Below are 25,649 nucleotides of genomic sequence, written 5' to 3'. Positions count from 1 at the left end.
TTTTCTTTGAATTGATAGGGGTTGCTCTTAGGAGTGTATGATATATAAATATAGGTTTATAAGAGTAACTATGTTTGACCTAGTTGATCGAATTCGAAACGATAACCAAATTTGCTAGATTTTTTACAACCACCATAAAATATTACAATCTCTCAATCGACCGGTTGGTTTCTCCAAATTCATCTTCCACTTCATGGTTGTTTTAGAATTGACCTCAACAATTTAAATGCAATGTATAAGTCATACAACTTTAGGAGACAAATTAGTATAGGCCAACGTATTTGTAATTAAAAATTGAAATTTTTATCTTATGTCCACACACATCCATCGATGAAATATTTACAAACGTGATGTAAAAAAATAAGCAAGTTTTGCGTTCATCACGCCATCGGTCAACCAAGAAAACATGCAAGTGACTACAGTTGACCAATCCGATCGGGTTTGAAACTATGGTGAAATTGACTAAATTTTTAACCACACTCTTATTTTATTGTAATAATCACATCCAATGGTCAGTTTTCTCATTTTCTTTGAATTGCTATATGTTGCTCTTTGGAGTGTATGATGTATAAATATAGATTTATAAAAAATTAGTGCATTTAAAAATTTATTTATCAATAAATTAGTATCTATATATAAATAAAGATTTTTTTTTGGTACAATATAGAATTATAGATATGTTATCTTTGATTGTATTTGATCATTATCCAATGAATTTCCAAAGCTTGATTAAAAAAAAAATATTTGTGTCTTTAAATATTTATTTATACATAATGCCCGCAAGGCCCGGCCCAAAAAATCCAGCAAGGCCAAGCCCGGCCCGGCCCGAAAAAGCCCGCTTTATATGGACGGGCTTGGATTCGTCTATTTTTAATAAAGCCCGGCCCGGCCCGTTGACGACCCCTAATGATGACAGATGCAAAAATTATACAGTCAGATCTCTAAGGAAGGTGAAGAAGATGAGAGATGCAGAAGGAGGAGGAAGAAAACAAAATTTGGAAGGAAAAAAAAAGAGGAGATGAAGATGAAAGAGAACAGTCATTGAGAGAGAGATGGGTGCCTAGAGTAAAATCTGAAGAGACAAGTTTACACTTGAAAATATGTCAGGTGACATGCCAACTAACGGAGTCGTTAACGGCAGGTACAAAAATTGAGTCCGATTTTGTAATACCCCGAAAAATCCAAATTAAATTCCATGGATTTTTAGAAATGATTTCACGATAGTAGGAGCGAGTACGAAGCTTGAAGAAGTTGTGGAATTAGTTCGAACGATTTTATTTTCGAAAACGAACGTTTTTTTTAGGGGGTCGAGAAAGTTGACTTTTTATCCATTGAAAATTTGGGAAAACTTCCTTCATGAAAGTTGTAGAACTGGTCGATACGATCGCGTGCATATGTGGAACGCAATATTTGGAGTTCGTATGAATAAGTTACGAATATTTGAAATTTGGGATTTTTCTATAAATAGCGGAAAATTTTCTGATTTTTCATTAAGGACGAAAGTTTGCAATTTTGCGGAATAGTCCCTCCGGTCTCTCTCTCTCGGCCTCAGACCCGCCGGGTTTCCGCCGACCCGACCCGGCCGGAAAGGGCACTTTCCGGCATCCTCCGGCCACGACCCGGCCCTCTCCGTGATCGCCGCTCCAATCCCAGCCTCCCTCTGGTGTCGCTTTGCTCCGCCGCTGCCCCGAAAGCTGGATCGAAGACACCCAGACGAGCGAAACCGACCCGGCCGGAAAACGTTGACGCCGGCGTTGCACGGGCCGATCCTTCCCATTTTCGTGATCTCCTCTTCCCCCTGATCATCCCCATGTAAGTCTTTCATCACGATTTTAAGTGTAGAACACTAGATCAAGGTTTGACTTTTTCGACGTCCCTGATTTAATCTGAAATCTGATCGGACGCACAGGATTAATCCGACTTCCAAGCTTGATCTCGGATGATCTAGACCGAATCTCGCTTAGCTCCAGGTATGAAAGTCGATCAACCCTTCATTTTGAACCAGTTTGTAGTTGGTCACTTTGCCATCTGAGGTTGTTGACCGTCGTTGACCGCCACGTTGACCGCCGTCTGACCTCCGGGTGTGGCGGCGCGTCGGACCTTTTTTTGAGTTTTCATTATCTAGGCGATGATCTACGCATCCATACGAGCGTTTTGATATATAACAAGGTTATGTTAGAAAAAGTTGATAAATAGTGGATTTACGTTTTTACGTTACTATTAACGTTTTTACGTTTTATCTTCGGTTTACGATCTGCGAAGATCTGACCATCGGTTTTACTTCAAATTTAGATATGTTGATCGTATGACTGTCCCGATGACTTTGTGTGGTCACGGGCGAAGATCCGACCGTTGGATCTTCGTATAATTGAGAAATAGTAATTCAGAAGGCGATTCGTGAGAATCTGACCGTCGGATTTTCATATAATTTTGTGGAGATGTTAGTAAGGGCAATTCAGGAAGATCTGACCGTTGGATCTTCGTGATAATTTTGGAGGATGATCCTAAAGGCGATCCGTGAGGATCCGACCGTTGGATCATCGTGTAATTTCGATCCGACCGTTGGATCATCATTAAATTAGAATCCGACTGTTAGATTTCCGTATTTGTGTAGTTTATGATTGATTGGCTAAGTTAAGATCATTTTTGGATTAGGTGATCGACGGACGATTTGTGATTCATATTTGGCTTTTAGAAGACGCAGCGGGAATTGGAGGTGAGTAAACCTCACGTGGTTCATATTACGAACCGAATAAATTTAATTACTTTATTTTTATCGCAATTGTGTGAAAATATTTGTGGAATAAATATTTGTTTTAAATCATATGGACTTGATCAACTACGGTCCATAGGTAAGTAAAATGATTTTATTGTACAAATGAATTTCACGGTTTTTATGCTTGAACTATAGTTGGTATTAGTGGTCATCCCTGAGCGGATGATTACGTATATATATATTTACGTGGAATATATATATTGGTTGATGTGTGATTGGTGTGATGAAATGATTGAGAATGGATTGAATATTATTCAAGCTATTAATCTCGCATTTTAATTGTTGAATAATGAAATGTTGATCATGTGGTGTGAAAGCTATTTTATATGCCCACTTGTGATTATGTGGAAATTATTTTAAGAAATAGATTTATCTTGAAATAATATGTCTCTTTATGTGGGTGTACATATACATATATACGATCTATAAATCATAAAGATTGTATTTTGTGAATTTGATTATGTCTGAGAAGTACAATTGTGAAGCCGAGTGATTTCTACAACCCCGTGCTTAAATGAATTACTGGTAAATGTGTTTTGGTGTTATGAGACGTTAAGCCTGGACCCTAGTCCCTATAGATAGTGCACTATTATACTCTTAGGAAAGAAGTGTTCTCCTTGAGTATACATACTTTGGATTTGTCCTCTGTATGCTACAGCTTACCCGTGCTTTGGGTATAGTAGACATACCCTAGTACGTGGATTTGTGATTTGTTACCAGTCAACCTGGCTTACCCGTATTTTGGGTATAGTAGACATACCCTAGTACGTGGATTTGTGATTTGTTACAAGTTAATCCGAAAATTCACTAAAAAGAGAAGTGTGCTTATATTATCCTGATCAAATATCTATCTGTGATATATTGCTAATATGTGAAGGTGTTAGTGAAAAGAGAATCAAGCATGCTTTGCTTTAATGTTATTTCACATATTAATGTTGCAATATTTGTTGGTTGTGATCAGTCAAATGTGGAGTTTTAAAAGAAAGCATCGAGAATATACTTATATGTTTCTGTGATTTTTTGAGTTACCTTGTGAGTGTGTTGATTGTTTACTTGAGTTATAGTAAATATAATTGAATAAATCAACAGTTCTTTCTTGTTTACTCATACGGGCTGTCAAAAGCTTACCGGGTTTTGTGTTGTTGCAACTCTCGGTACACTATTCAAAATGTGTAGCGGGTAGTCTTACAGGTCAGGAGAATCAGGGCAGTGATCGTGCGGTTTAGAGTATTAGTATTAGATTTATAGCATTTGTTTTGTGAGGAGAATTGTGCTCTCTTGAGCTTTATAATTTGTTTTGGTGAGAGTGTACTGTAATAAGTAGCTTGAGGATTTGGTTTATGTAATTATCGAGAGGTGTAATGTACAGTTGATTTTGAGAAAAAAATTCTGAGATTATAAACAGGGTATTTGAGGTTCATGCTTCGAATATGAATTACTTAAATTCAGAATTCGGGGTGTGACAGATTTATTAGTCTAGGTAATGATTTGTTATTTCTAAAAGTTAAGAACCCTAATTATCAGTGCTGAAAAGTTCATGTGTTTTTAAAATTCTGCCCCATAATTATAATATTTATGGAGAAATTTTAAATACACACCCCTAATCACTTAATGCACATCCCTATTATTTTATATTTCAAATTAGATTTTGTAGGTAGGTTAAATGACCAAAACAGACATCTATGCATTAGAAGAATAAAAAAAATAGTCATATTTTCCTTATATTAAACTATTTATGTATAAATTGTTAGATAAACACAACAAATTTCTATACATGGCCTCCTAATTTAATACAAGAATAAAGTTAGAAACTATCTAATTTAATTTTTCCTTATATAAATTGTAATTAAATGAGGTTAGAAACCATAATATTTAGAATTTCAAAATCAATGACATTAAATGTTTTTAAAACGGATCCCATTTTAGTTAATTTCCTTTTTTTTTCTAAGAGATATAATCAATCTATTAATTTTCTAATATAAAACATCACGGGTGAAAAAACTTTGTAATTGTTAATTTGTTTGGCCCCTCTAATGACAACTTTGTAGTTCCGCCATTGTGAAGAAACTACTGATATAGTTTTGGTTAAATGTTCAACTCATAATTTTATACTTGATCAACATGGTGTTTGGTGGATGAGAACTCAAATAATACAAAACATATTTATATGCATCTATTTAAAGTGAATAATAATAAATCTTTATGGATTTCTCAATAACTAACGCAAGTAATCAATATGGTCATTTACAAATTAAAACATTAATTAATGTACTAGAATATACTAATTATATTAAATAGTAGCCTTAATATAGTCAAATAATAGGATATTTCATGATTTTTGAGATTAAGGATATTTTAGGTACTTTAGGTTGTGTATTTAGTAAAATATTAGAACGATAAATTAAATGGGTGGTGTATTAAGTATGCAGTGTGTATTAAGTAATTAGGGGTGTGTATTTAAAACTTCTCTATTTATGCCGGAACTCAATGTGGGAAAAAAAATTATCATAAACATATTTATCATTAAAAGAATTAAATAAATTAATCAACAACAAAAAGCTATGTAAGTCAATACGATTAAGCCCAAACCACACGACACTATATAATATGAAGGAATGTAGAAGGAACTAACTGAACGTGTCGTAAATAGATGAGCGTGTGCTAAATCACTGAATACACATGCTAAGTTAGCATTGCTAACACACTCCACAGCTCCACAGCTCCACTTGGCAATGTGAATCTAATTAATAATAATGTTAATTGATGTTGGAAGCCTACCTCAAGTCATATATGCAATGATGCGATTGTTACGGTACATAATATAATGTATATACTATTATAATGACCTGATAAAGAAATACTTATGCAAAATCCAATAATTAATACCAGCAAATACGTAGATGTTTCCTATCTCATGTCTATTCTCAAATTTCGTTTGAAGCCGCTCTAACAGACTTGAATACTACTTTCAGACACTTTCTATCTATATATAAGAAAAAGCATGATTCAAGCAAAAATACAGCACTAGAAAACCAAAAGGATGAAGTTCACTACAAATGATGTAAAGGCATTTCTCTTCCAAGTTATTACAAAGCTTGGTTGGGTTTCTGATCCTGCTGATCAAGAAATGGCTCAACCAGATTATTGGGCAAAGATGCTTATTGTGTTTTGTTCGGCATCCACCATTGATATGGCTCTCTTATCAGCCCAAATTCGCTCTCAACTCCCACCAGTTTTTTGCTTCCTCGGATTCACCATCACATTTTCCTTCACTTGCTTTTTTGTAAGCAAATTTATTTACTCCAACTTTTCACTAGCTGCTCATGTGCTCGAGCGATTCGGCATCTTCTTTGGGGTATCCGCAGTCTTCATATCCATCACAATTCCTTTTCCTTTATGGTTCAAATGTATCACTTGCATCATTTATATGGTCTCCTGGCTTGCAATGTAAGACCTTATTGAACTAGACATCAGCTTTTTCTGTTAAGTTGACATTGTGAGGAGTTTTGGAGTTCAGTTTGTAACATCAGTGAGTTAAATAAAGTAGTAATCGAAAATGATTTTATTTAATGCAATCTGTTTTGAATTTGAAATTCAAATTGTGTGATCATCCATATCAATCCTTATCAGACAAATAAAGATGTTATTTGACAGTTTCTTGATGGAAGAAACTGTCTCAACTGTTTTGCTGATATAAAGGGATTGTCAGTCTGTATTGATCCCTGCAAGAACACCATAACTCATATTCTTTTGTCCCATCACAAAATTGAGACTAAAGGGTGGATCTTGGAGAAGAGCAATGGACACAGGCACTTCATCATTATCGTGTTAGTATTACATGTTCTTTTAAATTCTGTTTTAAGTTTAAATTCCTGCTTTGCTGCAGATTATGTTCCTTGTTTATGATTCATATTACTGATTAATAACAATCTTGTATTTGACATAGTTATTATCTTAATCATGTGAATCTGTTTATATTAATGAACTCAGAATACATTTTGATCCTATAGAACAATTTCTCCAGAAATTGAATATGCAGATTTTGTCATTATGGTTCTTGTTGATTTAATAATCTGATCAGTTGCTATATGAAGTTATGTTTTCATGTTTTGACACTTTCTTTTTCTTACAATTGGTATCAGAGCCTACTATGCTCAAATTAAGATTGTTATGTTATTCGTTTTTGTTTAATTCTCATGATCATCTTTACATATTGCTGCACAATAGTTTCTTGAATTAGAATCCTTACTGCAATTCAACTTTGTTTGACTTGCGCATGAGTAGTGCTTTTGGATATTTAAGTTATGATTCTCAAATTGCACTGCAGAATCAATAAGATCATCATGCTTTATCTATGATACTTATCTGCAAGATGATACACAACAATGATCTAGCAGATTTGTCAAATAGAATATTTTCAGAAATTACTCAATATGTGATCCTGAGAACACACTCTTGATATTGCTGCACATGAATTATATATTCTCTTACTGTGTATCTCACTTTCCTGATTTGCTAAAAGTTACTTACACAAAGAGTAATCCTCTTCATGAATTCTGTAATATTCAAATTATATCATAATAGTTGTTCTATTTATAATTGTCATCTGCAGAACTAATTGCAGGATTGCTTCTTACTGATGTGAATAATGGGAAGTCCCATCAATTGCTGCATATATTTCATTGTATTTTGCATGCTGCCAAAGTAGCCACAAATACAAATTCATATGCATTCTGCAATGTTTTCGGGATAGTTCATGCACATTGTACTTGTCATCAAAGTGACTGTTGTGCAAGCTGATGAATTAATCCATTTATTAACAGAAAACAAAAACTCAAACCAACTTAAAATAAATTTGATTCTGGTTTCCAAAGAAACTAGCATTCAAACATTTGGTTACTTGAGTTGCATATACAGGTCATTAAACATTCAGATGATATCAGAGATAAGTGTATCACAAATGATACCAACTTCTTGAAAATATCATAGTTTGTTGGTCTATGTATTTGCACTTCATTAAAATGTTGTTCAAAATTTGAATTAACATTTGGGACATATATTTCTAGTGCATAATTTCATTTTTACAACACTAGTATGACTGACTTAGATTGAATTGCATTACATCCATGCATTTTCTTATGAGTATCAATCAGATTTAGTTACTCAATGAATTGAGCTTAAGAAATGGAAATGTGGTATAGAACTGCATCTAGGAATCCAAGATTTTGATCATATGTTGAGGGAGGAACCACCTGCAAAATTAATTGTAAAGCAGATACAAGAGTCTACATCATGGAGAAGCATAACAAGGTTCAATCAATTCCCTGTTTCAGAAGGTTGGATGGAAGTTTAGGATATATATAATAACACTCAACAGTTGGCAAAAGTCTCCATATGCAGAGGATGTGCAATTCAATCCAACATACAAAAGAAAAGGGCCATGAGGCAGAAAAGGAAGATGTACTGAGAAAAGGCAGGAGCCAAGAAATGTGGCAGATCCAGTGTAAGTATGAAGCCAAGGAACAGAGAACCAAGCGATAAAGAGGAAGCAATAATGAAGAGAAATGGAAAAATTGGAGTGAGAAAGTTTAGGGTATCCTGGAAGTATAAACTAAACGCATGTCTACGCTACATTTGTGTGGCTCATAAACAAACAAAACCAAGGCAGAACAAGATTTGAATTGTGACAATGGAGGCTCAATTTTCAAGGACACAGAGCTGTGTTATAGAAAGAAAGAAAAAAATCTGATGGTACTACTCAGTCAAGTGCAAGTTCAGCATCAAAAGACTTGTTTATAAGTATGTTTGACAAGCTAAAGCTAATCAGGAAGAATAGAATACTTCTTTGGTCTCGTAGTTATTCTTGTCATGAGTGATGAGAAGAAGTTGTTATTCTTGTCATGAGTGATGAGAAGAAGTGCATTGGATTGGACAGAATATTGGGGATTATTGCTACTGTTTTGCCATCCCTCAGTGACCTCTACTACATATGTCATATCATCTATCATTTCGATGCTAGATTTGTTACTCATTTAGTTGCAATGGATTTAAGCATAAAGAAGGCATTGATTACAATGAGACAACCATATGCAGATATGCTTATATATAGAAGATTGGGGGAGCAATTTCTTGGGAAAGAAATAAGCAGTCCTTGTTCACCACTTCAACATTTCAAGCTGATTATGTTGAGTGGAGTACTATCTGGTAATATATCTATTCAGGTAGTGTCAAGTTCAGTGGGAGATTATAAGCATTGCAGCTTAATTATGGAACTTGACAACACTTGGAATTTATATGCTGTGTAAATGCAGTACAAGTACATGAAGTGTGACCTGAATTTAAAATACATATGTATAAGCTTTGAATTAATTCTGCAGATAAGCTTATGCATTATTTGTCTTCTCGCTTTAATATTTAATTTGCTGCATATTATATTTTGGCCTTGATTCATGTTGCTGTTGATTTACACTCTTCTATTTGGCATAGTCATCTTAATTATCTAGCATGTGTTGATCTGTATAACGGCATACTCAGAATTAACCAAATTTCATAGTAAATTATATCTGCATGATTTGCATGACATATCTTGACAAATGTTGTTTCTATTTTAATTGTCTCGGTTGCGATATATATATATATATATATATAAGTGTTTACTTGTTTAATTGATGTGCTTTCAATCCAAGCAATAGCCTTAGAAAATTGCTTAGAAATCACAGTGCTTTTATTGGTTGGAAATTGGGTGATAAAAAAAAAAAAAAAAAAAAGTTTTTTGGCCAAAGAAGGAGATTTTAGCCACTTTCAGATTTTTTGAAATTTTCAACTCAGTCACTTACTTTTGCAAAACTGTACTAATATACTGGGAATTTGAGGTCGGTTTCTTCTAAAGAGTTTTAGTAGACATCTTAAAGAGTCATTTGGAATTGGATTCACCCAAAACGGAATTTTCTGGGATAAGTTATGAATTTCCAAAATCAGGAGTCAGTCACAGAAATTTCTGATATCAGCTTACTAAGTTTAGCCAAAGGCAGACTCTTATAGCACTTTGAATTCAATAGAGGACCTTATATTTCATATGAAGATTACATTTGTATTCATCTCAGTGCATGTTTATGTTTTCCATATTATTTTCAAATGCTAAATGATGGATATGCATGTTTAAAGTTTCTGGAATTGATTTTGAAGACTTCATATGTGGTGTGCTGTCAAAGTGGCCTCATATATGAAGATCCTAAAAGATCAACTACATCGATGAAATGTATAAAATGAATTCAGTTGCATTTTGCATATGAGAAATGCTATCAAAATGGTCTTATATAGCTAGATAGCAATAAAACTGTCTTCAGTTTCATCAGTTTAGAATTATGAAACTTAAAATTAAATTTGATCCTAATTTCCAAAGAAATTCTACATCAAACATTTGGTTTCATAATTTGCTATATATATTAGATGAATGAACAGTCAGTCAGTCATTTATGAAGTCATCATTTGAATTCTATCATTTGAATAAAATTAGGTTTCAACATTTGGTTGCTGTATAGGTAGAACATGTACATATGCAGAACCATGTACATATAAGGAGCCTGATACTGATATACTAAATCAGTGAATATATACATATGCAGAAAAACTTGATACTGATATAATCAGTAAGTTAATACAGCTCTTTATCTAGTTGAAATTAATTTTGGATCAAACATGTTTTACAAATCGATTACTGTAAATAAAGTAAACATGTACAAGATCATACTTGAGGTAGTTTCATGTAATTTTACTTGCTGCATTGTGATCATAGAAGACTAATGATTTTCCAATTCATTATAATTTTCTGTAGTTCAATGCAGTTTAGCAAAATTGACAGGACTTTGAGAAACAGATGATGTTCTTGAACTCTTGTGCACAATTAAGAAAACAACTCAATGTAAGTTGATTTTGCATGATATCTAGTTCAGTGGGAGATTGTAAGACCTTATTGAACTAGACATCAGCTTTTTCTGTTAAGTTGACATTGTGAGGAGTTTTGGAGTTCAGTTTGTAACATCAGTGAGTTAAATAAAGTAGTAATCGAAAATGATTTTATTTAATGCAATCTGTTTTGAATTTGAAATTCAAATTGTGTGATCATCCATATCAATCCTTATCAGACAAATAAAGATGTTATTTGACAGTTTCTTGATGGAAGAAACTGTCTCAACTGTTTTGCTGATATAAAGGGATTGTCAGTCTGTATTGATCCCTGCAAGAACACCATAACTCATATTCTTTTGTCCCATCACAAAATTGAGACTAAAGGGTGGATCTTGGAGAAGAGCAATGGACACAGGCACTTCATCATTATCGTGTTAGTATTACATGTTCTTTTAAATTCTGTTTTAAGTTTAAATTCCTGCTTTGCTGCAGATTATGTTCCTTGTTTATGATTCATATTACTGATTAATAACAATCTTGTATTTGACATAGTTATTATCTTAATCATGTGAATCTGTTTATATTAATGAACTCAGAATACATTTTGATCCTATAGAACAATTTCTCCAGAAATTGAATATGCAGATTTTGTCATTATGGTTCTTGTTGATTTAATAATCTGATCAGTTGCTATATGAAGTTATGTTTTCATGTTTTGACACTTTCTTTTTCTTACATGCAATCCTTTATTGTAATTACTTCCATACTTAGCATGAATGTAACCAAAAGAATAGCCTACCCACCAAGGCTCATATGATTCTCACACTTGACGTGAGCTGGGCTCTAGTTCTACAAATTTAACCGTTTTTGTCATTGTTGTAATTGCTTGTGTTTTTCTCTTTACGTCTAGATTCTTCTTTAAAAGAGATGATTTCGATCAGATCAAGAGGAAGGAATTATGGTACCATCAATGAATTCCGTCAATTTGGATATGCAGATCTTCTTCGTCTGTCGGAAACCAGATGGTTTAGGCTCCTCAACCCCAGATGCCGACGGTGGAAGTGGTGTATGGCTCTCAAGCGGTTACTTTGGCACCAACCGCTGATGCGAAAATGTCGTTTCGGGTTAAAGACAGTTGTGGGAGCCCATTTTTTATGAAATGTAGTTCGGACTGGTGGATGTCCCTGTACTCTCTTCTTACTCTGTCCCCACAATTGTTCCTTCTCCACTGGTTCCGACACTGGTGATTGATCCAATCCGCTGTTCAAGTCGCCCAGGCACTTTGGACGAGGTTTCAGAGGTCTTTAAGGAGGCTATTCCCAATTCCAAGCGTTGCAAAGGAGTTTTCAAACAATCAAACATGCAAGAGCAGTAATGGGTGTCCTTTGGAAACAACCAACTTGTTTTCCCCTCCCCCGTTCTCTCCCATTTTTGGGAGACAGGTCTGGGTCTTCCCAGACAGTGCAGTTTTGTGTGGTGTATTTTGTTTTGTATGGGTGGTACTCTTTCCTCGGTTTGGAGTTTTTCCCACTGGGTTTTATCCAAGCAAGGTTTTAACGAGGCTACCACTGTTTATGTTCTTCAACCAAAGAACTTCTAGATTAGGTTCAAGAGAAGAAGTGAAGACATTTTTCCACTTCTTCCATTTTATGGTTATAAGTATTTTCTTGTGAAAGTTACAGGCAGCGCAGCTAGTTAGTAGCGATGACGCTTTTGTTTCCTGACTTTCATATTAGGTTGTGGATTGTCATTTTGACTTTCCGGTACTTATATCCTGTACTTGTATCTCGATTGCGTTTAGCAGTTTAATGCAATGCATTACCTTCTCTCAAAAAAAAAAAAAAGATTCTTCTTTAAAAAACTTTATCCTTTGTATTATTTTCACTTTCATCTTATTGTAGGAGTGAATCGAGCTTTAAATTTCTTTTTGCTGATTGATTTAAAAAATAAAACAAACAAAAAGAATATATGGAACACTGTTGTTTCTTTCTCTAACCCATCGTGGTCAAAGCCTCTATGTAAACAGATGTGGGCATTTTTAAATTGGTGTTTCTAAATGTATCCAGTAAAGTTCTTAGTACACCCAGCAAATTTATTTATTTAAAAATATATCTAATTAAACAATCTAATTTCCCAAACTGACCTTACCTTGTACCCAGCAAAAGAAAAAATTTGCCGGCGTTTTTAATTCCTTATACCAATCGTCCAACCCTCACTCTTCTGTGATTTCGATTAACATGTCTTTTTTTTTTTTTTTTGAAAAGCATGGATTAACTAATATAATTCACGTCTTGTCCTTTGATCACTACTCTTGGGCCTCTCCTTTGCTGCCCGCTTTGAGAATAGTTTTCATGGAATCTTTTCTGCAATTTCTGGTTTCTGGGTTCTTTCAAGATGGGGTTTTTGAGAAAGCTACATTAAATGAGACTAGAGGTAATGGGGTTCTTTCAAGATTGGGTTTTTGACCACACTTGCCACTTGTGTTGCGAGGTCACACATCTACCTTTCCTGGAGGAATGAAAATTGGGATTTGTGCATGGGGATCGGAGAACTGGCTGTGGAATGTCAACTCTCATGCAAACTCTTTTCCGAGTCGTCGATCCTGATGCTAGCCGGATTTTGATAGATGGCATCAATATCTCTTCTATTGAATTGCATGATCTGCTGTCTAATCTAAGCATTATCCCTTAGAAACGAACCATGTTCGAAGGAACTGTACGAAGCAATCTAGTTTCTCTTGTTGATTGAAGCGCTCTAAAATAGTAATGGCTGACATAGCTGTCTGCCTTCTCCTATAGACCCACTTCATCGCTGTGTTCTTTTGCAGGGTATAAAATAAGGATAGTTTAGGAAATTAGGTGATTTAATTAGATATATTTAAAAATAAATAAATTTGCTGGGTATGCTTAGAACTTTGCTGGGTACATTTAGAAACACCCTTTTAAATTGATGGTTAGCCGATCGGATACTTTCTATCATTTTTTTGCAGTATAATCGTTGATTGAAGTATATAACATACTAGTAAAAGTGGTAATACACTGATTTTAAACATACTGACCTTCACACTGATACAACATATGTGAGATTTGATTTCTAGCTATAGACATCAGTGTGAAATGATCAACTAAACCGTACATAAGTGTAACGCCCCAAGCTGCACCTCACCAGCTTAAGCTCGTTACAATGCCGCGAGTCTCTAAAACATAAACCGAACGTTCGGCTTACATCGTAGAGAGCTGCTAGGCATTTTATTTGAAAAACTTTTTGTATAAACACAGCGGAAGCTACAAATATTTTTGAGGTGAAAATTTGTTTCATTCGTCTAGAATTTGATGGAAACGCTCACTCAAATGTTACGAACTCCAAAGAATCGGATTTCAACAAATTTGACACAAGGCTGACTTTCAACAAATCTCGAAACACAAAGTTCAAGAAATACAATATATTGTAAAGTCCGAAAGATGGTTTACCAAACTTGCTCTGCACACCCAGCTCCGTCCACTCCAATCCCGTTACCAGTGCACAGTACCTGCACATACACTGTTGTAGGGGTGAGCTTTCGTCCTCGCTGCTCTATGGGACCTACTTCGGCTAAGTTTGAAAATCAACTCAGCTTTGTAATAATTTGAATTTGGGCCCAGTGTGAAAACAAAGCGAATATATATATATATATATATATATATATATATATATATATAATATATATATATATAAGAATGACAAACTTAAAAACCCGATGCATGATTAGAAAACTACGTGCGCTTTACCTGATGGCCTGGTTCCATAGAACCAATATCTGACCTTACCAGTCACAGAGCGCCAAACTTAACACACTAGCTACACACACGGAACCGGGTCGTCATTGCGATTGCACTCCCTCCGACTGGTGTAGCTAACCCTCCAGAGGTTTAGGGGTGGCTAATCCCCAAGAAAGTCATCGACCACCTTTCCGCTCTCACACACCGCCATCAATAATCCGATACGCACGTTGACTTAAAAACATTTTAAATTTGAACTAACAATGTACTTTCATCATGCATCACGTATATAATCAAATATGGAAAATCACAAGCCAATAGAGAGTCCCGAGTCCCCTACCTAGATTTCGAAGCTTTACCATTTCATGTTGTTCGGAGATCACGAACCTTCCGTTCCTCTGGTAGCTGGAGTCCTAAGTTCCGACATTTCGATAGTTAATATCGCATTGAACTAAACAAATCGTACAACCAACTTTTCCTTGTTTGACTAGAAGTTGGACCATATTTGACCATTGTTTGACCAATCGAGACAGGTTCGATAATTAACCCAAATTAACGAACATTTACTTGAAATTATGATATCGACCAACTACAACTATGTTGAAGTAAAACAAACATCGACTTGATTCCAAACATATTAAGGTCACCCAATATGTTATTTTCCTTCCTTTACTTATTATCAATCAACAACATACACAAACAAACCATTTACATATTCACATCATTTACCCATTCACTGGAATAACAACAATCTAATTCCCCAATCCTAGCAAGGTTCCGATTCACAACGAGCACACAACATAGCAACCAATTTCAGTCCAAAATGGCGATACCCCTAACAGATTCCTCACAATTCCAACTCCTTCAAATTTAAATTCAACTCATAACAACTTAATAAACATAAAACCAAAAACCAGGATAATCTGATTTCAACCAAACCAACCAACTCAGTTCATTAACATCCGATTATCACCAAGTACCAAACTTTGATCCAAGGTTGGGATATATATACCTCAGGGTATCAACGGCTAGGATTGCACCGCAGAAAATCCTATTTCTGTAATTTATTTTTCTAAAATCCCACAACTTCGGAAAATAACAACTCGGGTATCCGGAAAATTCCCCGAAAATTTTCACAAACTCGTCGTGTCGTGTACTTTATTATCAAACTCTTAGATTGAGGATTTCACTGTATGAAAATTTCTGAAAACTTTCTCGAGCGCTGGTTATCGAGATCGATTAGTAAATTATCGAACTATTCCACTTAAGCTCAATACATTTTTCCGGGGCTCACAGTTAGCACATGTTTGACAATATTTCTCATTGAAATAAGTGTGACATAAAATTTTTGGTGCAGGACTCTTCCACGTTCTTAGCCAGGGCTCCTTTTATTTTATTTTATTTATTTTGTTTTTTTAAATTTTTTTTTGTTAAATTTCTTTTCTTTTTCTTTTATTTCGTGAATTGACTTTTTTGTCCTTCTCGAATATTTCAGTTCAAAAGTTTTTTAATCTTTCAGGGTTAAATCTGTCAAAATTTTCAAGTTTGGCTAACAAAGCCTCTTCTCTTAATAATAATGGGAAAAAGAGAAAATTCGAATACACCCAAATCTCCAATCGAAACGTTATTTGGTTCCTATTTTTGAGATTTTGTATTGACAGGTGGGTGTTTCACTGGTTTGGTTTTAATTACACTTCTCTTTTCGTCATCAATTTCAATTTTGGCTTTTGGATAGGCTTCCTATTGTTTCATTCTGTTGATTATTATTTGAAATACCAATTTTTAGTTTTGAATTTTAGTTCAAACGTGTTTGAAGATAGCATGATTTGTTTGGTTAAACACAATGCTTGAAGGGATACCGGTGGATTGGAAGAAGGGACTTTCGAACTTCACTTTACAGGTCCACCCTTTTTGTTAAGTTAAGTGATTCTATGGGTTTGTAGTGATGATTCTATTATTTGTGTTATTCAATTTTCTCTTGGGCTGCAGAAAGCGCTTCGTTTGTTTTTTCTGTGGTTATTTGGCACCCATTAAAGAGTCTGGAGAACAGAGTTATGCCTAAATCTATTATCTGGGTTTCATTAAGTTCATTACTGAGTTTTAACTTTTCTTTTCATTTATATTTATTCAGACGTATTTGATGCTCTTTATTTTTATTTTATTTTTATTTTTATTTTTATCTCTTGATTCTTTTGTTTCAAACAGCCAGGAGTGATTAACACCACGTTTAGTTTGAATGGAAATCTCATTTCAGGAGTGATCAGCCATGCAACTAGAGAAAATTGACTGTGCAACCAGATCAACCCATCAACTCATCTCATCTCAAGATATGTTGTTCCTGTTTTTGAATATCATTATGGCCCTCAATGAAATTTGTCTGATATTCTTTCATTAGGTAGTGTAACGTGTGGGATTACATTGCTTTCTTTCTTTCTGTTGAATAGTAGCATTCAAGGTGAAAGGACTCAGACACACAATCTCAATTTTGAGGGCTGGCCGGCTAAAGTGCAGATAGGGGAAATCCTCTCCCAGTGGGGGCAGGGCTGAAGGCAAAGTTGAAGGAAATGGATCCACAATAGGCAAAATTAGTTAGAGGGCTATCCTCCATAGTATGGCATTTGAGGATAATCTAAAGTTTTGTGTAAGGTTATGAGCCGTTGAAAATCAAAATTAATATAAGTATTATTGTAAGTCTAAATAGATATTGTTCAAATAATTTTTCCAAAGAAGGCAATCTGAGAGAAGAGGATGGAGAACCAGGCACCGAAGAAGAGGAAGGAGGAGATGTGGAATGATAATGATAATGACGGCAAAGAGAGATGTCTGCCTTGCGATGGAGAAAAGATAGGGTTTAGCTGTTTTGATGTAATTTCAGAAAAGGAGGAAGACAGAATTGGCAGGAAGTCCAAATTTCATTAAACAACAGTGGAGAGTTCCTCCGTGTTTTCCCAAAGCAGCTTTTAAAAGCTACAAATTCTACCTTCCCAACTTCGGCTTTACGGAGAAGCAATTCCAACCAAAAGCAGCTTTCAGAGATTTTACCAAACACCATGCTCTTGGCCCCACACACTGTGTGTGAAAATTGATATTTTTTAAAACCTAGTGGGTAGTTTTTTTTACAGAAGTTGGTAGTTTTTTGTGGAAGTTTGCACGTATTTATCTACTTCCCAACTTTACATTTTCTTTTTCTTCCGGATCCTCTTCTTCTTTCCGGATTCGAACCTATATCATTTCCCTGTTCCTTCTGAAACTAAACCTTCAAACTAAAAGAAATTATATACCATAATTTCAGACCAGCCGACTCCTACATGTTATCCAAAACCTGGATAATGATCACTGATGTAAACATCGCATGCCCTATTAAACAGATAATAAAAACATTCGAGAAACTATCTTAGATCACACTAAGTAGATTACAATCAATACCATAATACGATACTATAGTCTACAAGGTACTAAGTTCAAATAAAACTACAAGAACCAATAGCACACACCATGTCCTTCAATCTACAAAGTTGTTCTAAACCATAAAAATAGAGAATTGTCTAATAAAACTCTTCTAACCACCAAAAGCTCCCCATCGCAATCACAGAAAATCTCTATTAGCTGCAAGAAAGTTCCTAACTGAGTGCGAGACAGAAATATAACGCAACCTGTGGCAAACTTCTATGACAAGGCTTAAGCAACAGCACTGAGTAAAGCTCACATACCTTACTCCTTTTTGTGCAGTTATGGAGGAATCAGAGAAATTGGGTTCCGTATGATTCTATCTGCAAAGAAGAAGCATAACCCAGAAGACCCAAAGTCTGCGCAGAGGAAGGAGGCGAGGCCGGCGAGAATCCAGGAATTGGAGGACGTCAACAGCGACGAGCTGAAGAAGAAGGCAATCTGAGAGAAGAGGATGGAGAACCAGGCACCGAAGAAGAGGAAGGAGGAGATGTGGAATGATAATGATAATGACGGCAAAGAGAGATGTCTGCCTTGCGATGGAGAAAAGATAGGGTTTAGCTGTTTTGATGTAATTTCAGAAAAGGAGGAAGACAGAATTGGCAGGAAGTCCAAATTTCATTAAACAACAGTGGAGAGTTCCTCCGTGTTTTCCCAAAGCAGCTTTTAAAAGCTACAAATTCTACCTTCCCAACTTCGGCTTTACGGAGAAGCAATTCCAACCAAAAGCAGCTTTCAGAGATTTTACCAAACACCATGCTCTTGGCCCAAAAGCAGAAGCAGTCCCAAAAGCACCCCAGGAATCAATCCCAAACTAAGCCTCAAGTATATAAGCCCAGTTGGTGTTTGATTATGTGTTTGTCCATCTGGGTTTCAATATGATATGAAGATATAATCTCTAATTTCAATTGGTTTATACACAAAATCACAAAATCAGTATTTTGGTTTATACAATCTTATTTGACCACTTCCCTTAGCCCAGGTTTACCAAAGATAATGGAAGAAGGTAACATACAGAGAGAGATGGAGAGGATCAAAACGTACACAGAGAGGGAGAGGGAGAGGGAGAGCAATATCAATCTGCTTTCTATAGAGAGATTAAGGGTAATTTGGGAATGCAAATATGAGTTAGAGGAGAAATCTGCAAAGGGTGTGCAGAATGTAAAAAGGGGAGTGAATAATTTTCATTGGTTGCTTATATATTTTTTCCAATGACATGGGCACGATGTTTGTTCTCGTAAAAAAACACTAGCAACCAACACACGCGATGCGTGTGCAATATAAAATATAGGCATTCTTTTAATTGAGGTCTTCATAACAGCAGAAAGAGAGATCAAAAATCAATATCAATTTCATCACCTAATTCATACAAACAAATAATTTCAACGAAAATTTCCTTACGGGAAAATCAAAGCACTCACCAAAAAGAAAACGAATAATATGTTAATAACATTTGATATATCACCAAAAAGTTTAAAAGAAATTTCATTCACTTACCTCTACATCAAGTCATCAACATCTTCAATTAGCAACAATCATTTGAGAAAGAATTGACATAATTGCTCGTGAGATGCATAACCAATTCTTGAGCGGTTGTAACTTATCTGTGTTTGGGGAAATATATATATCATGGAGTGAGAGAGAGTAGTTGAATCACTTTGAACGTGAAAGATTGAGAGGGGAGCAGTTACTTGTTTTGGTGCAGGACTCTTCCACGTTCTTAGCCAGGGCTCCTTTTATTTTATTTTATTTATTTTGTTTTTTTAAATTTTTTTTTGTTAAATTTCTTTTCTTTTTCTTTTATTTCATGAATTGACTTTTTTGTCCTTCTCGAATATTTCAGTTCAAAAGTTTTTTAATCTTTCAGGGTTAAATCTGTCAAAATTTTCAAGTTTGGCTAACAAAGCCTCTTCTCTTAATAATAGTATAGATAAGAACTGAAAAAACAGAAGGATTTGTCTAAGTTTTTTTTTTTTTGAGAAATCTTGAAGGAGAAGTTGAGAAGGAGAGAGATGTTAATTTTTTTTTTTTATCAGAATGTGTTAATTGTTTGTATATAATAATTAATTTCTCTAAAAAAAAAGTATATAATAATTAAAAAAAAAGAAATAGAATATTCTTATTATTTGACTCATCCAATGGAGAATAAGTTTAGCAAAATAACCCTGCCATGTCAGCCTTTAAATCTATACTATTATTAAGAAAAGAGAGCTTGTCAACCAAAACAGAAATATTTTACCAAATTAGCCCTCAAATATTAAAAAACCTTTGAACTGAAATATTCGAGAAGGATAAAAAAGCCAATTCACAAAATAAAAGAAAATATAAAGAAATTTAACAAAAAATAAAAATAAAAACAAAAAAAAGTGGAGCAGTTTTCTCCAAATTTTGTTAAATAACTGCCTACGTAGTTATCCACACCCATAGGGTGTGTTTGGTATCTAGTTTAAATTTAATTGAAGTTTAGGTGAAAAAAAAAAAAAGAGAAAAAAAAGAAACACATCCTAGTAGAGAAAACTGTTTCTTACTTTAATGTTTTTACTAGAATTAGAATTTTAACTAACTCTCGCATCAGTCTCGCCCGATGACGCGCGCCTATCCCACGTGGACAACACCCCCGAAACCCACCGAACCGCGGGTGTAGAATCTGCTCCAAAACGCGTAAAATCAGCGCGTGGTAGAATCGTAAAATCAACGCGCTTTAGGGGCTCTTGTTGTTGTGCCCTAATCGCCTGCGAGCGAGATCTCCCTGTCTTATCCTGAAGAACCAATCAACTCCGCCCTCGTCTGATAAATCCGTATATCAAACCATGTCCCTCCTGCAACTCGGATCGTCAGTCCGTTCAGATTCGTCGTGTTCCGCTGTCTGACTCACGCCCTCCGGTACCCCGATCCAACTCAGTAACCCGGTGAGTCCGATCGATCTCGCTCTGCTCCAGATCTGTTAGATTTTGCTCGATTTTCCATAGTTTCTGTATTGATTTTTTTGGCTTGGTATGGTTGACGCAGGTCAAGGATGGAGCCGATGGACATCGTCGGAAAGTCAAAAGAAGACGCCTCGCTTCCGAAAGGTAGATTTGATTTTGTGGTTATTTTTGAAAGTTAGGTTAACTCGGTTTTGTGGCTTTTGAATTCGATGTGGTCCGTTTGGTGATGAATTTTTCCGTACTTTTTCTTGGTGAGTTGATGTGATGGAGCGATTGACTGTATAGGTTATCATAGAGTCTGGGGATTATCAGTGTTAAAAGGATTCATAGGTTTTTTTTTTTTTTTTTTTTTTTCGGTTCAGGAATTCATAGGTGATATAATAAATTAGTGGAGTTTTGTTGAAATCAACAGTGGACTAAATCTTGTAAATAGAATAAGAAACTTAAATAGAAGACTAGCATTTTGTTGAATTCGACGGGTTTTCCCTGTAGTTTTAGTTGGATGGAGACTGTTGAAGCCTAAAAGATGTGTAAGTAGATATAGATGGTTTGCTCATTGGTTTGGGGTAGCAATTTTGCTTTCACTCTATGTCTACCTTTTATAATTTACTCGACGCATCTTTTTAACAATTTTGTTGATTAAACGATTTCTTAATCAAATATCTTGGAGGTTTCCAAATGCAATATATAGCTTGCTTGGAACTTGTACTGGTTTTCATTTCAAATCAGAGCGTCAGTGCTTAGATAACATAATTATGTGCTACACCTTATTAGTTCTCATATTGAAGGTGAATACTGAATGATTTAAACTTACTGTTTCTTCTCAGCAACCATGACCAAGATCATTAAGGAGATGTTGCCTCCAGATGTACGCGTTGCAAGAGATGCTCAAGATCTTCTCATTGAGTGTTGTGTAGGTGAGAATAAATGAATATATAGTTTAGTTTATGTTCTGCTATTGACATATGCATTCACAGACACACTTTGCCAGATATACTCACTGGTATATTGTTGGTTTGTGAGTAGTTCAAAGCCTTATCTATAGAACTTTAAGCCAAAACCTTTTCTGCATGTGAAACCTAATTGTTTCAATGAACAGCAGTTGAATTATTGGCGATGCATTTGCTGAGTTGATTACAAATGGAATTTAAAGGAATAATAATTTCTTAGTATTTTCAATTGAATAAGTTTGAAGCAAAAATAAAGCAAAGTTATGTTTCTGATTTTGAGGGATTTTGTTTCTAATACAAGTACGCCATTTGTACCATTTGTGTTGATTATTGATTACCCTTTAGGTACTGATTAGACCTTTTTTGAGAGTCATTGATGCCATTTACATATGTATTGCTATCCCTCATGTAGCTTGAAGTTCAATGTATTTCAATTGTTTTAATGTGTTCCTGAATCCCATAACACTGCTTTTGTACTGTCTGGATGATAACCTGTGACAGATGTTATATGTTTTTCCAAACTGATTTAGTAATTATATCTCACCTTTGCAGAGTTTATAAATCTCATCTCATCGGAGTCCAATGAAGTTTGTAGCAGAGAGGAGAAAAGAACAATAGCACCTGAGCATGTGCTCAAGGCTTTACAGGTTTTGATCAACTCTGACCATAATTCAATGTCGAAATTTGGTTTTTGTTCTTTGTGTAGTGTGGGTGTTGCTCTAAATGGTTTTAGTCCATAGTGCACCTGGGCTTCCATATTGTGGTTTATTAGTGAATTGAGTCTTCCTGTCAATCTATGCATCTGCATCTTTTACTTGCATAATCTTTGTGAGATATGGTTCATCTTTCTATATTTCTGAAATAGGATGGTTATAGTCATGTTGATTACAAAACCTTAAAAGGTATATCTGTTAAATAAGCCTTAAAGTGATCAATATTTTGTACCTGGCCAACTTTATTTCATTGGGGTGTGAATCAATAAATACAGATGGCTCTGTGGTGACATGGGGTGAATACAACAGTATATAGGTGAAATGTGTAGAGGTTCTTCATTATTTAACAGGCCTACGGCAGCATTACTAATCTGATTAGTCTGCTTCTTGTAGACATCTTACAGAAAACTAGCAAAAGTTTCTATAGAGTGTTGTACATGTTTGAAATGGCTGTACTTTGACACTTATTATATTCTGTTATCAGGTTCTTGGGTTCAGCGAGTACATTGAGGAAGTTTATGCAGCATATGAACAACACAAGATTGAGACTGTGGTAAGTATTCATCATGACATACAAAAACAAGTAGTGCAAGATTGTAGTTGCTCAAACTTAGAACTATGGTGGGATGTATGTTTATACAAGTATGGCCTTTTCTGTGAACTTGCCACATGAACAATGTACTGATGAGAATTGAATCTTTTTCAGCATGATGTAGCAAAAAGTGTCAATGAACAATGTACTGATGAGAATTGAATCTTTTTCAGCATGATGTAGCAAAAAGTGTCAAATGGGGCAATGGAGCAGAGATGACGGAGGAAGAAGCCTTGGCCGAGCAGCAGAGGATGTTTGCCGAGGCACGTGCCAGAATGAATGGAGGCGCCACCGCGCCCAAGCAACCAGACCCAGACCAAAGTTTAGAGAGCTAACTCTTTAGGATCCTTTATTTTCCTGCAACCGTAGGCAAGCATCGCTCATCGATTGTGCTTCTAATATCTCTACAATTTATGTACAAAATCATTTGACTAGTTTGCTGGCCTATGCCAATATGCACTCCTAAGTTGTATTCTCGTTATGGATCCATGTCTATAAGTGAATGTAATTAGTGCGAGTTTGTCCGAATCCTGGTCTCACAACTTTATGTAATTATCTGGTGTCGTTATTTTAGTTATAGCTTGCTAGCATTTAGCACTGTCACTGGCTTTACTGTGTAGTATCTGTGCGATGCAATATCCCTCTTCTAGCTTCGATCGTTGATTCTTTCTGGGTTTACATCTCTCCAATCAACGTTCGTCTGATAAGATAGTTCCACTAAATGAATCGTTTTGATTAAGATGCTTCAATGGTTTAGTGGTTGGGGTCCCCCACAAACATTGAAGTGCCAGTTCGCAGGTAGGTGAAGATCGAAATGTTAACTCTGTGCCCAACATAAGCCATGCCCATGAGAGCTCAGGGACTTTGATATTGGAATAGAGACCTGTTTGAGAGCCCCAATAAACACCACCACCACCATACCTCTGGCACTAGAAGAAGACATGGGCATGGTATGAATTGCTCACATCAGCATGTCTAGTGTGAATAGTGATGGCTTTGCTCTTTCTCCAGTGTGGGTTTTGGGCGCAAATCCCTTTACTGTTTTTGTGATTGAAGTCAAAAAGAGGCAGTCAAGCAAAAAATCCCTACTATACAGTAACAGTATACACCTTGCTTTGCTTACCCCACCAGAAAGTGAACTCACAACCCCATTGTCTCCTCAGATTCCCCATCTTTTCTGTTTTCAAAACAATAAAAATCTTCACCTCCATTGTTACAGTTTGGTGGGTCAGTCTATGTTTCTTTTGTCAGGATTCTCTTGGGCTACTAGAAACAAAGAGAGAATTAATGTACAAACACCACCTCTCCCCACACACCACCACCACCACCACCACCTCTTCCTCAATAAAAGAGAAGAGACCAGAACTACTCTTTCTCTCTCTCTTTACTCCACCAACCACCCTCTTTAAGAACACTGCCTCTTCCCCTTGATTGCTTTCAACCTCTTATGATACACACCTACGCTCATGGCAAAGAGCTTGCAGGACTCCTCTTCCAAAAGACACTTCCTCTGGACCAACAAAGTTGGCAATGAAGATGATCATGATCATGATAACCATGAAGATGGAGTAGGAGTAGGAGTAGGTCTTCCAACCTTGAAATATTCTCTGTCAAAAGCAGTTTCTGATGAGGAAGAGAAGAGAAAGGAGGGTCAAGCGACTCAAAAGGTTCAGCTACAGAGAAGGAAGCTCCAGGCAGCAGCAATTTCGAGGCTCCGGTCGGTGCTGACCGCGTTTGGGAAGAACAGGTCAGGGCTCCCACTGGGTCTGGGGCCGAGAGTTATAGGGACCCTTTTTGGGTCTAAGAAAGGGCATGTGCATTTTGCTCTCCAGAGAGACCCAAATTCACACCCGGCTTTCCTGATTGAGCTTGCTACTCCAATTAGTGGGCTTGTGAAGGAAATGGCTTCTGGGCTTGTGAGGATTGCTTTGGAGTGTGACAAGGAGGAGAAGAAAACAGAGGATTCGAAATCGAAGTCGAAAAGTTCAGCTGTGAGGTTGCTGGAGGAGCCTGTGTGGAGGACTTACTGCAATGGCAAGAAGTCTGGGTTTGCTAGCAGGAGGGAATGTGGGCCCAAAGAGTGGAAGGTGTTGAAGGCTGTTGAGCCCATTTCAATGGGTGCCGGGGTCTTGCCTCCTGGGAATGAAGGTGAAGCTGGGTGTGATGGTGAGCTCATGTATATGAGGGCCAAGTTTGAGAGGGTTGTTGGGTCCAGAGACTCTGAGGCTTTCTACATGATGAACCCAGATAGCAATGGAGCTCCTGAACTCAGTATCTACTTGCTTCGAGTTTAACTGAGCTCGGATTAGCCACTCTGTGCTTCAAGTTCTTGAAGAGTAAGCTCTTGTTGGAAGCTTAGTTCTCTCCTAGTATTTTTGTTTCCTTTTTTTCTTTTTCTTTTTTCCTTAGGTTGGAATATTTGGGGAAAATGGTTAGTGGGATTATGTCTTTCATATTTTGTTAGTGTAGGTGGGGGGCAATACATTAGAACATGATGGTAGGTGGTGGGGGCATGAAGGTGTACATGTATAGCTTTTTCCAATCCTTAATGAAGTGATGATGAGACCTAATGTTAATG

The 25,649-nt window shown here is 36.0% G+C and overlaps 2 protein-coding genes across 2 annotated transcripts; both read left to right on the top strand.

Annotated features, from left to right (window-relative positions):
* The first annotated feature begins 20,622 nt into the window (after positions 1-20,622).
* LOC133743762 (protein Dr1 homolog) lies at positions 20,623-23,674 on the top strand. Its single transcript, XM_062171793.1, has 6 exons — positions 20,623-20,798; positions 20,899-20,960; positions 21,644-21,733; positions 22,319-22,413; positions 22,964-23,032; positions 23,245-23,674. The coding sequence occupies exons 2-6, from the start codon at positions 20,906-20,908 to the stop codon at positions 23,404-23,406; spliced, it is 471 nt and encodes a 156-aa protein (XP_062027777.1). The 5' UTR covers positions 20,623-20,798; positions 20,899-20,905; the 3' UTR covers positions 23,407-23,674.
* Positions 23,675-24,534: 860 nt separating this feature from the next.
* Positions 24,535-25,649, top strand: LOC133743763 (protein MIZU-KUSSEI 1). Its single transcript, XM_062171794.1, has one exon. The coding sequence runs from the start codon at positions 24,538-24,540 to the stop codon at positions 25,363-25,365; it is 828 nt and encodes a 275-aa protein (XP_062027778.1). The 5' UTR covers positions 24,535-24,537; the 3' UTR covers positions 25,366-25,649.

The sequence above is a fragment of the Rosa rugosa genome, chromosome 4, assembly GCF_958449725.1.
Source record: "Rosa rugosa chromosome 4, drRosRugo1.1, whole genome shotgun sequence".
Classification (NCBI taxonomy): Eukaryota; Viridiplantae; Streptophyta; class Magnoliopsida; order Rosales; family Rosaceae; genus Rosa; species Rosa rugosa.
Note: the sequence above shows the minus strand (reverse complement) of the source record. Positions and strands in the feature narration are given on the sequence as shown.

What these genes read in the sequence shown, in the direction of transcription:
- LOC133743763 (XM_062171794.1), top strand. Translation starts at nt 24,538, where the DNA reads ATGGCAAAGAGCTTGCAGGACTCCTCTTCCAAAAGACACTTCCTCTGG.
- LOC133743762 (XM_062171793.1), top strand. Translation starts at nt 20,906, where the DNA reads ATGGAGCCGATGGACATCGTCGGAAAGTCAAAAGAAGACGCCTCGCTT. An exon ending in AGACGCCTCGCTTCCGAAAG is followed by an intron (nt 20,961 to 21,643) that starts GTAGATTTGATT and finishes GTTTCTTCTCAG; the next exon opens with CAACCATGACCAAGATCATT. An exon ending in AACACAAGATTGAGACTGTG is followed by an intron (nt 23,033 to 23,244) that starts GTAAGTATTCAT and finishes AATCTTTTTCAG; the next exon opens with CATGATGTAGCAAAAAGTGT.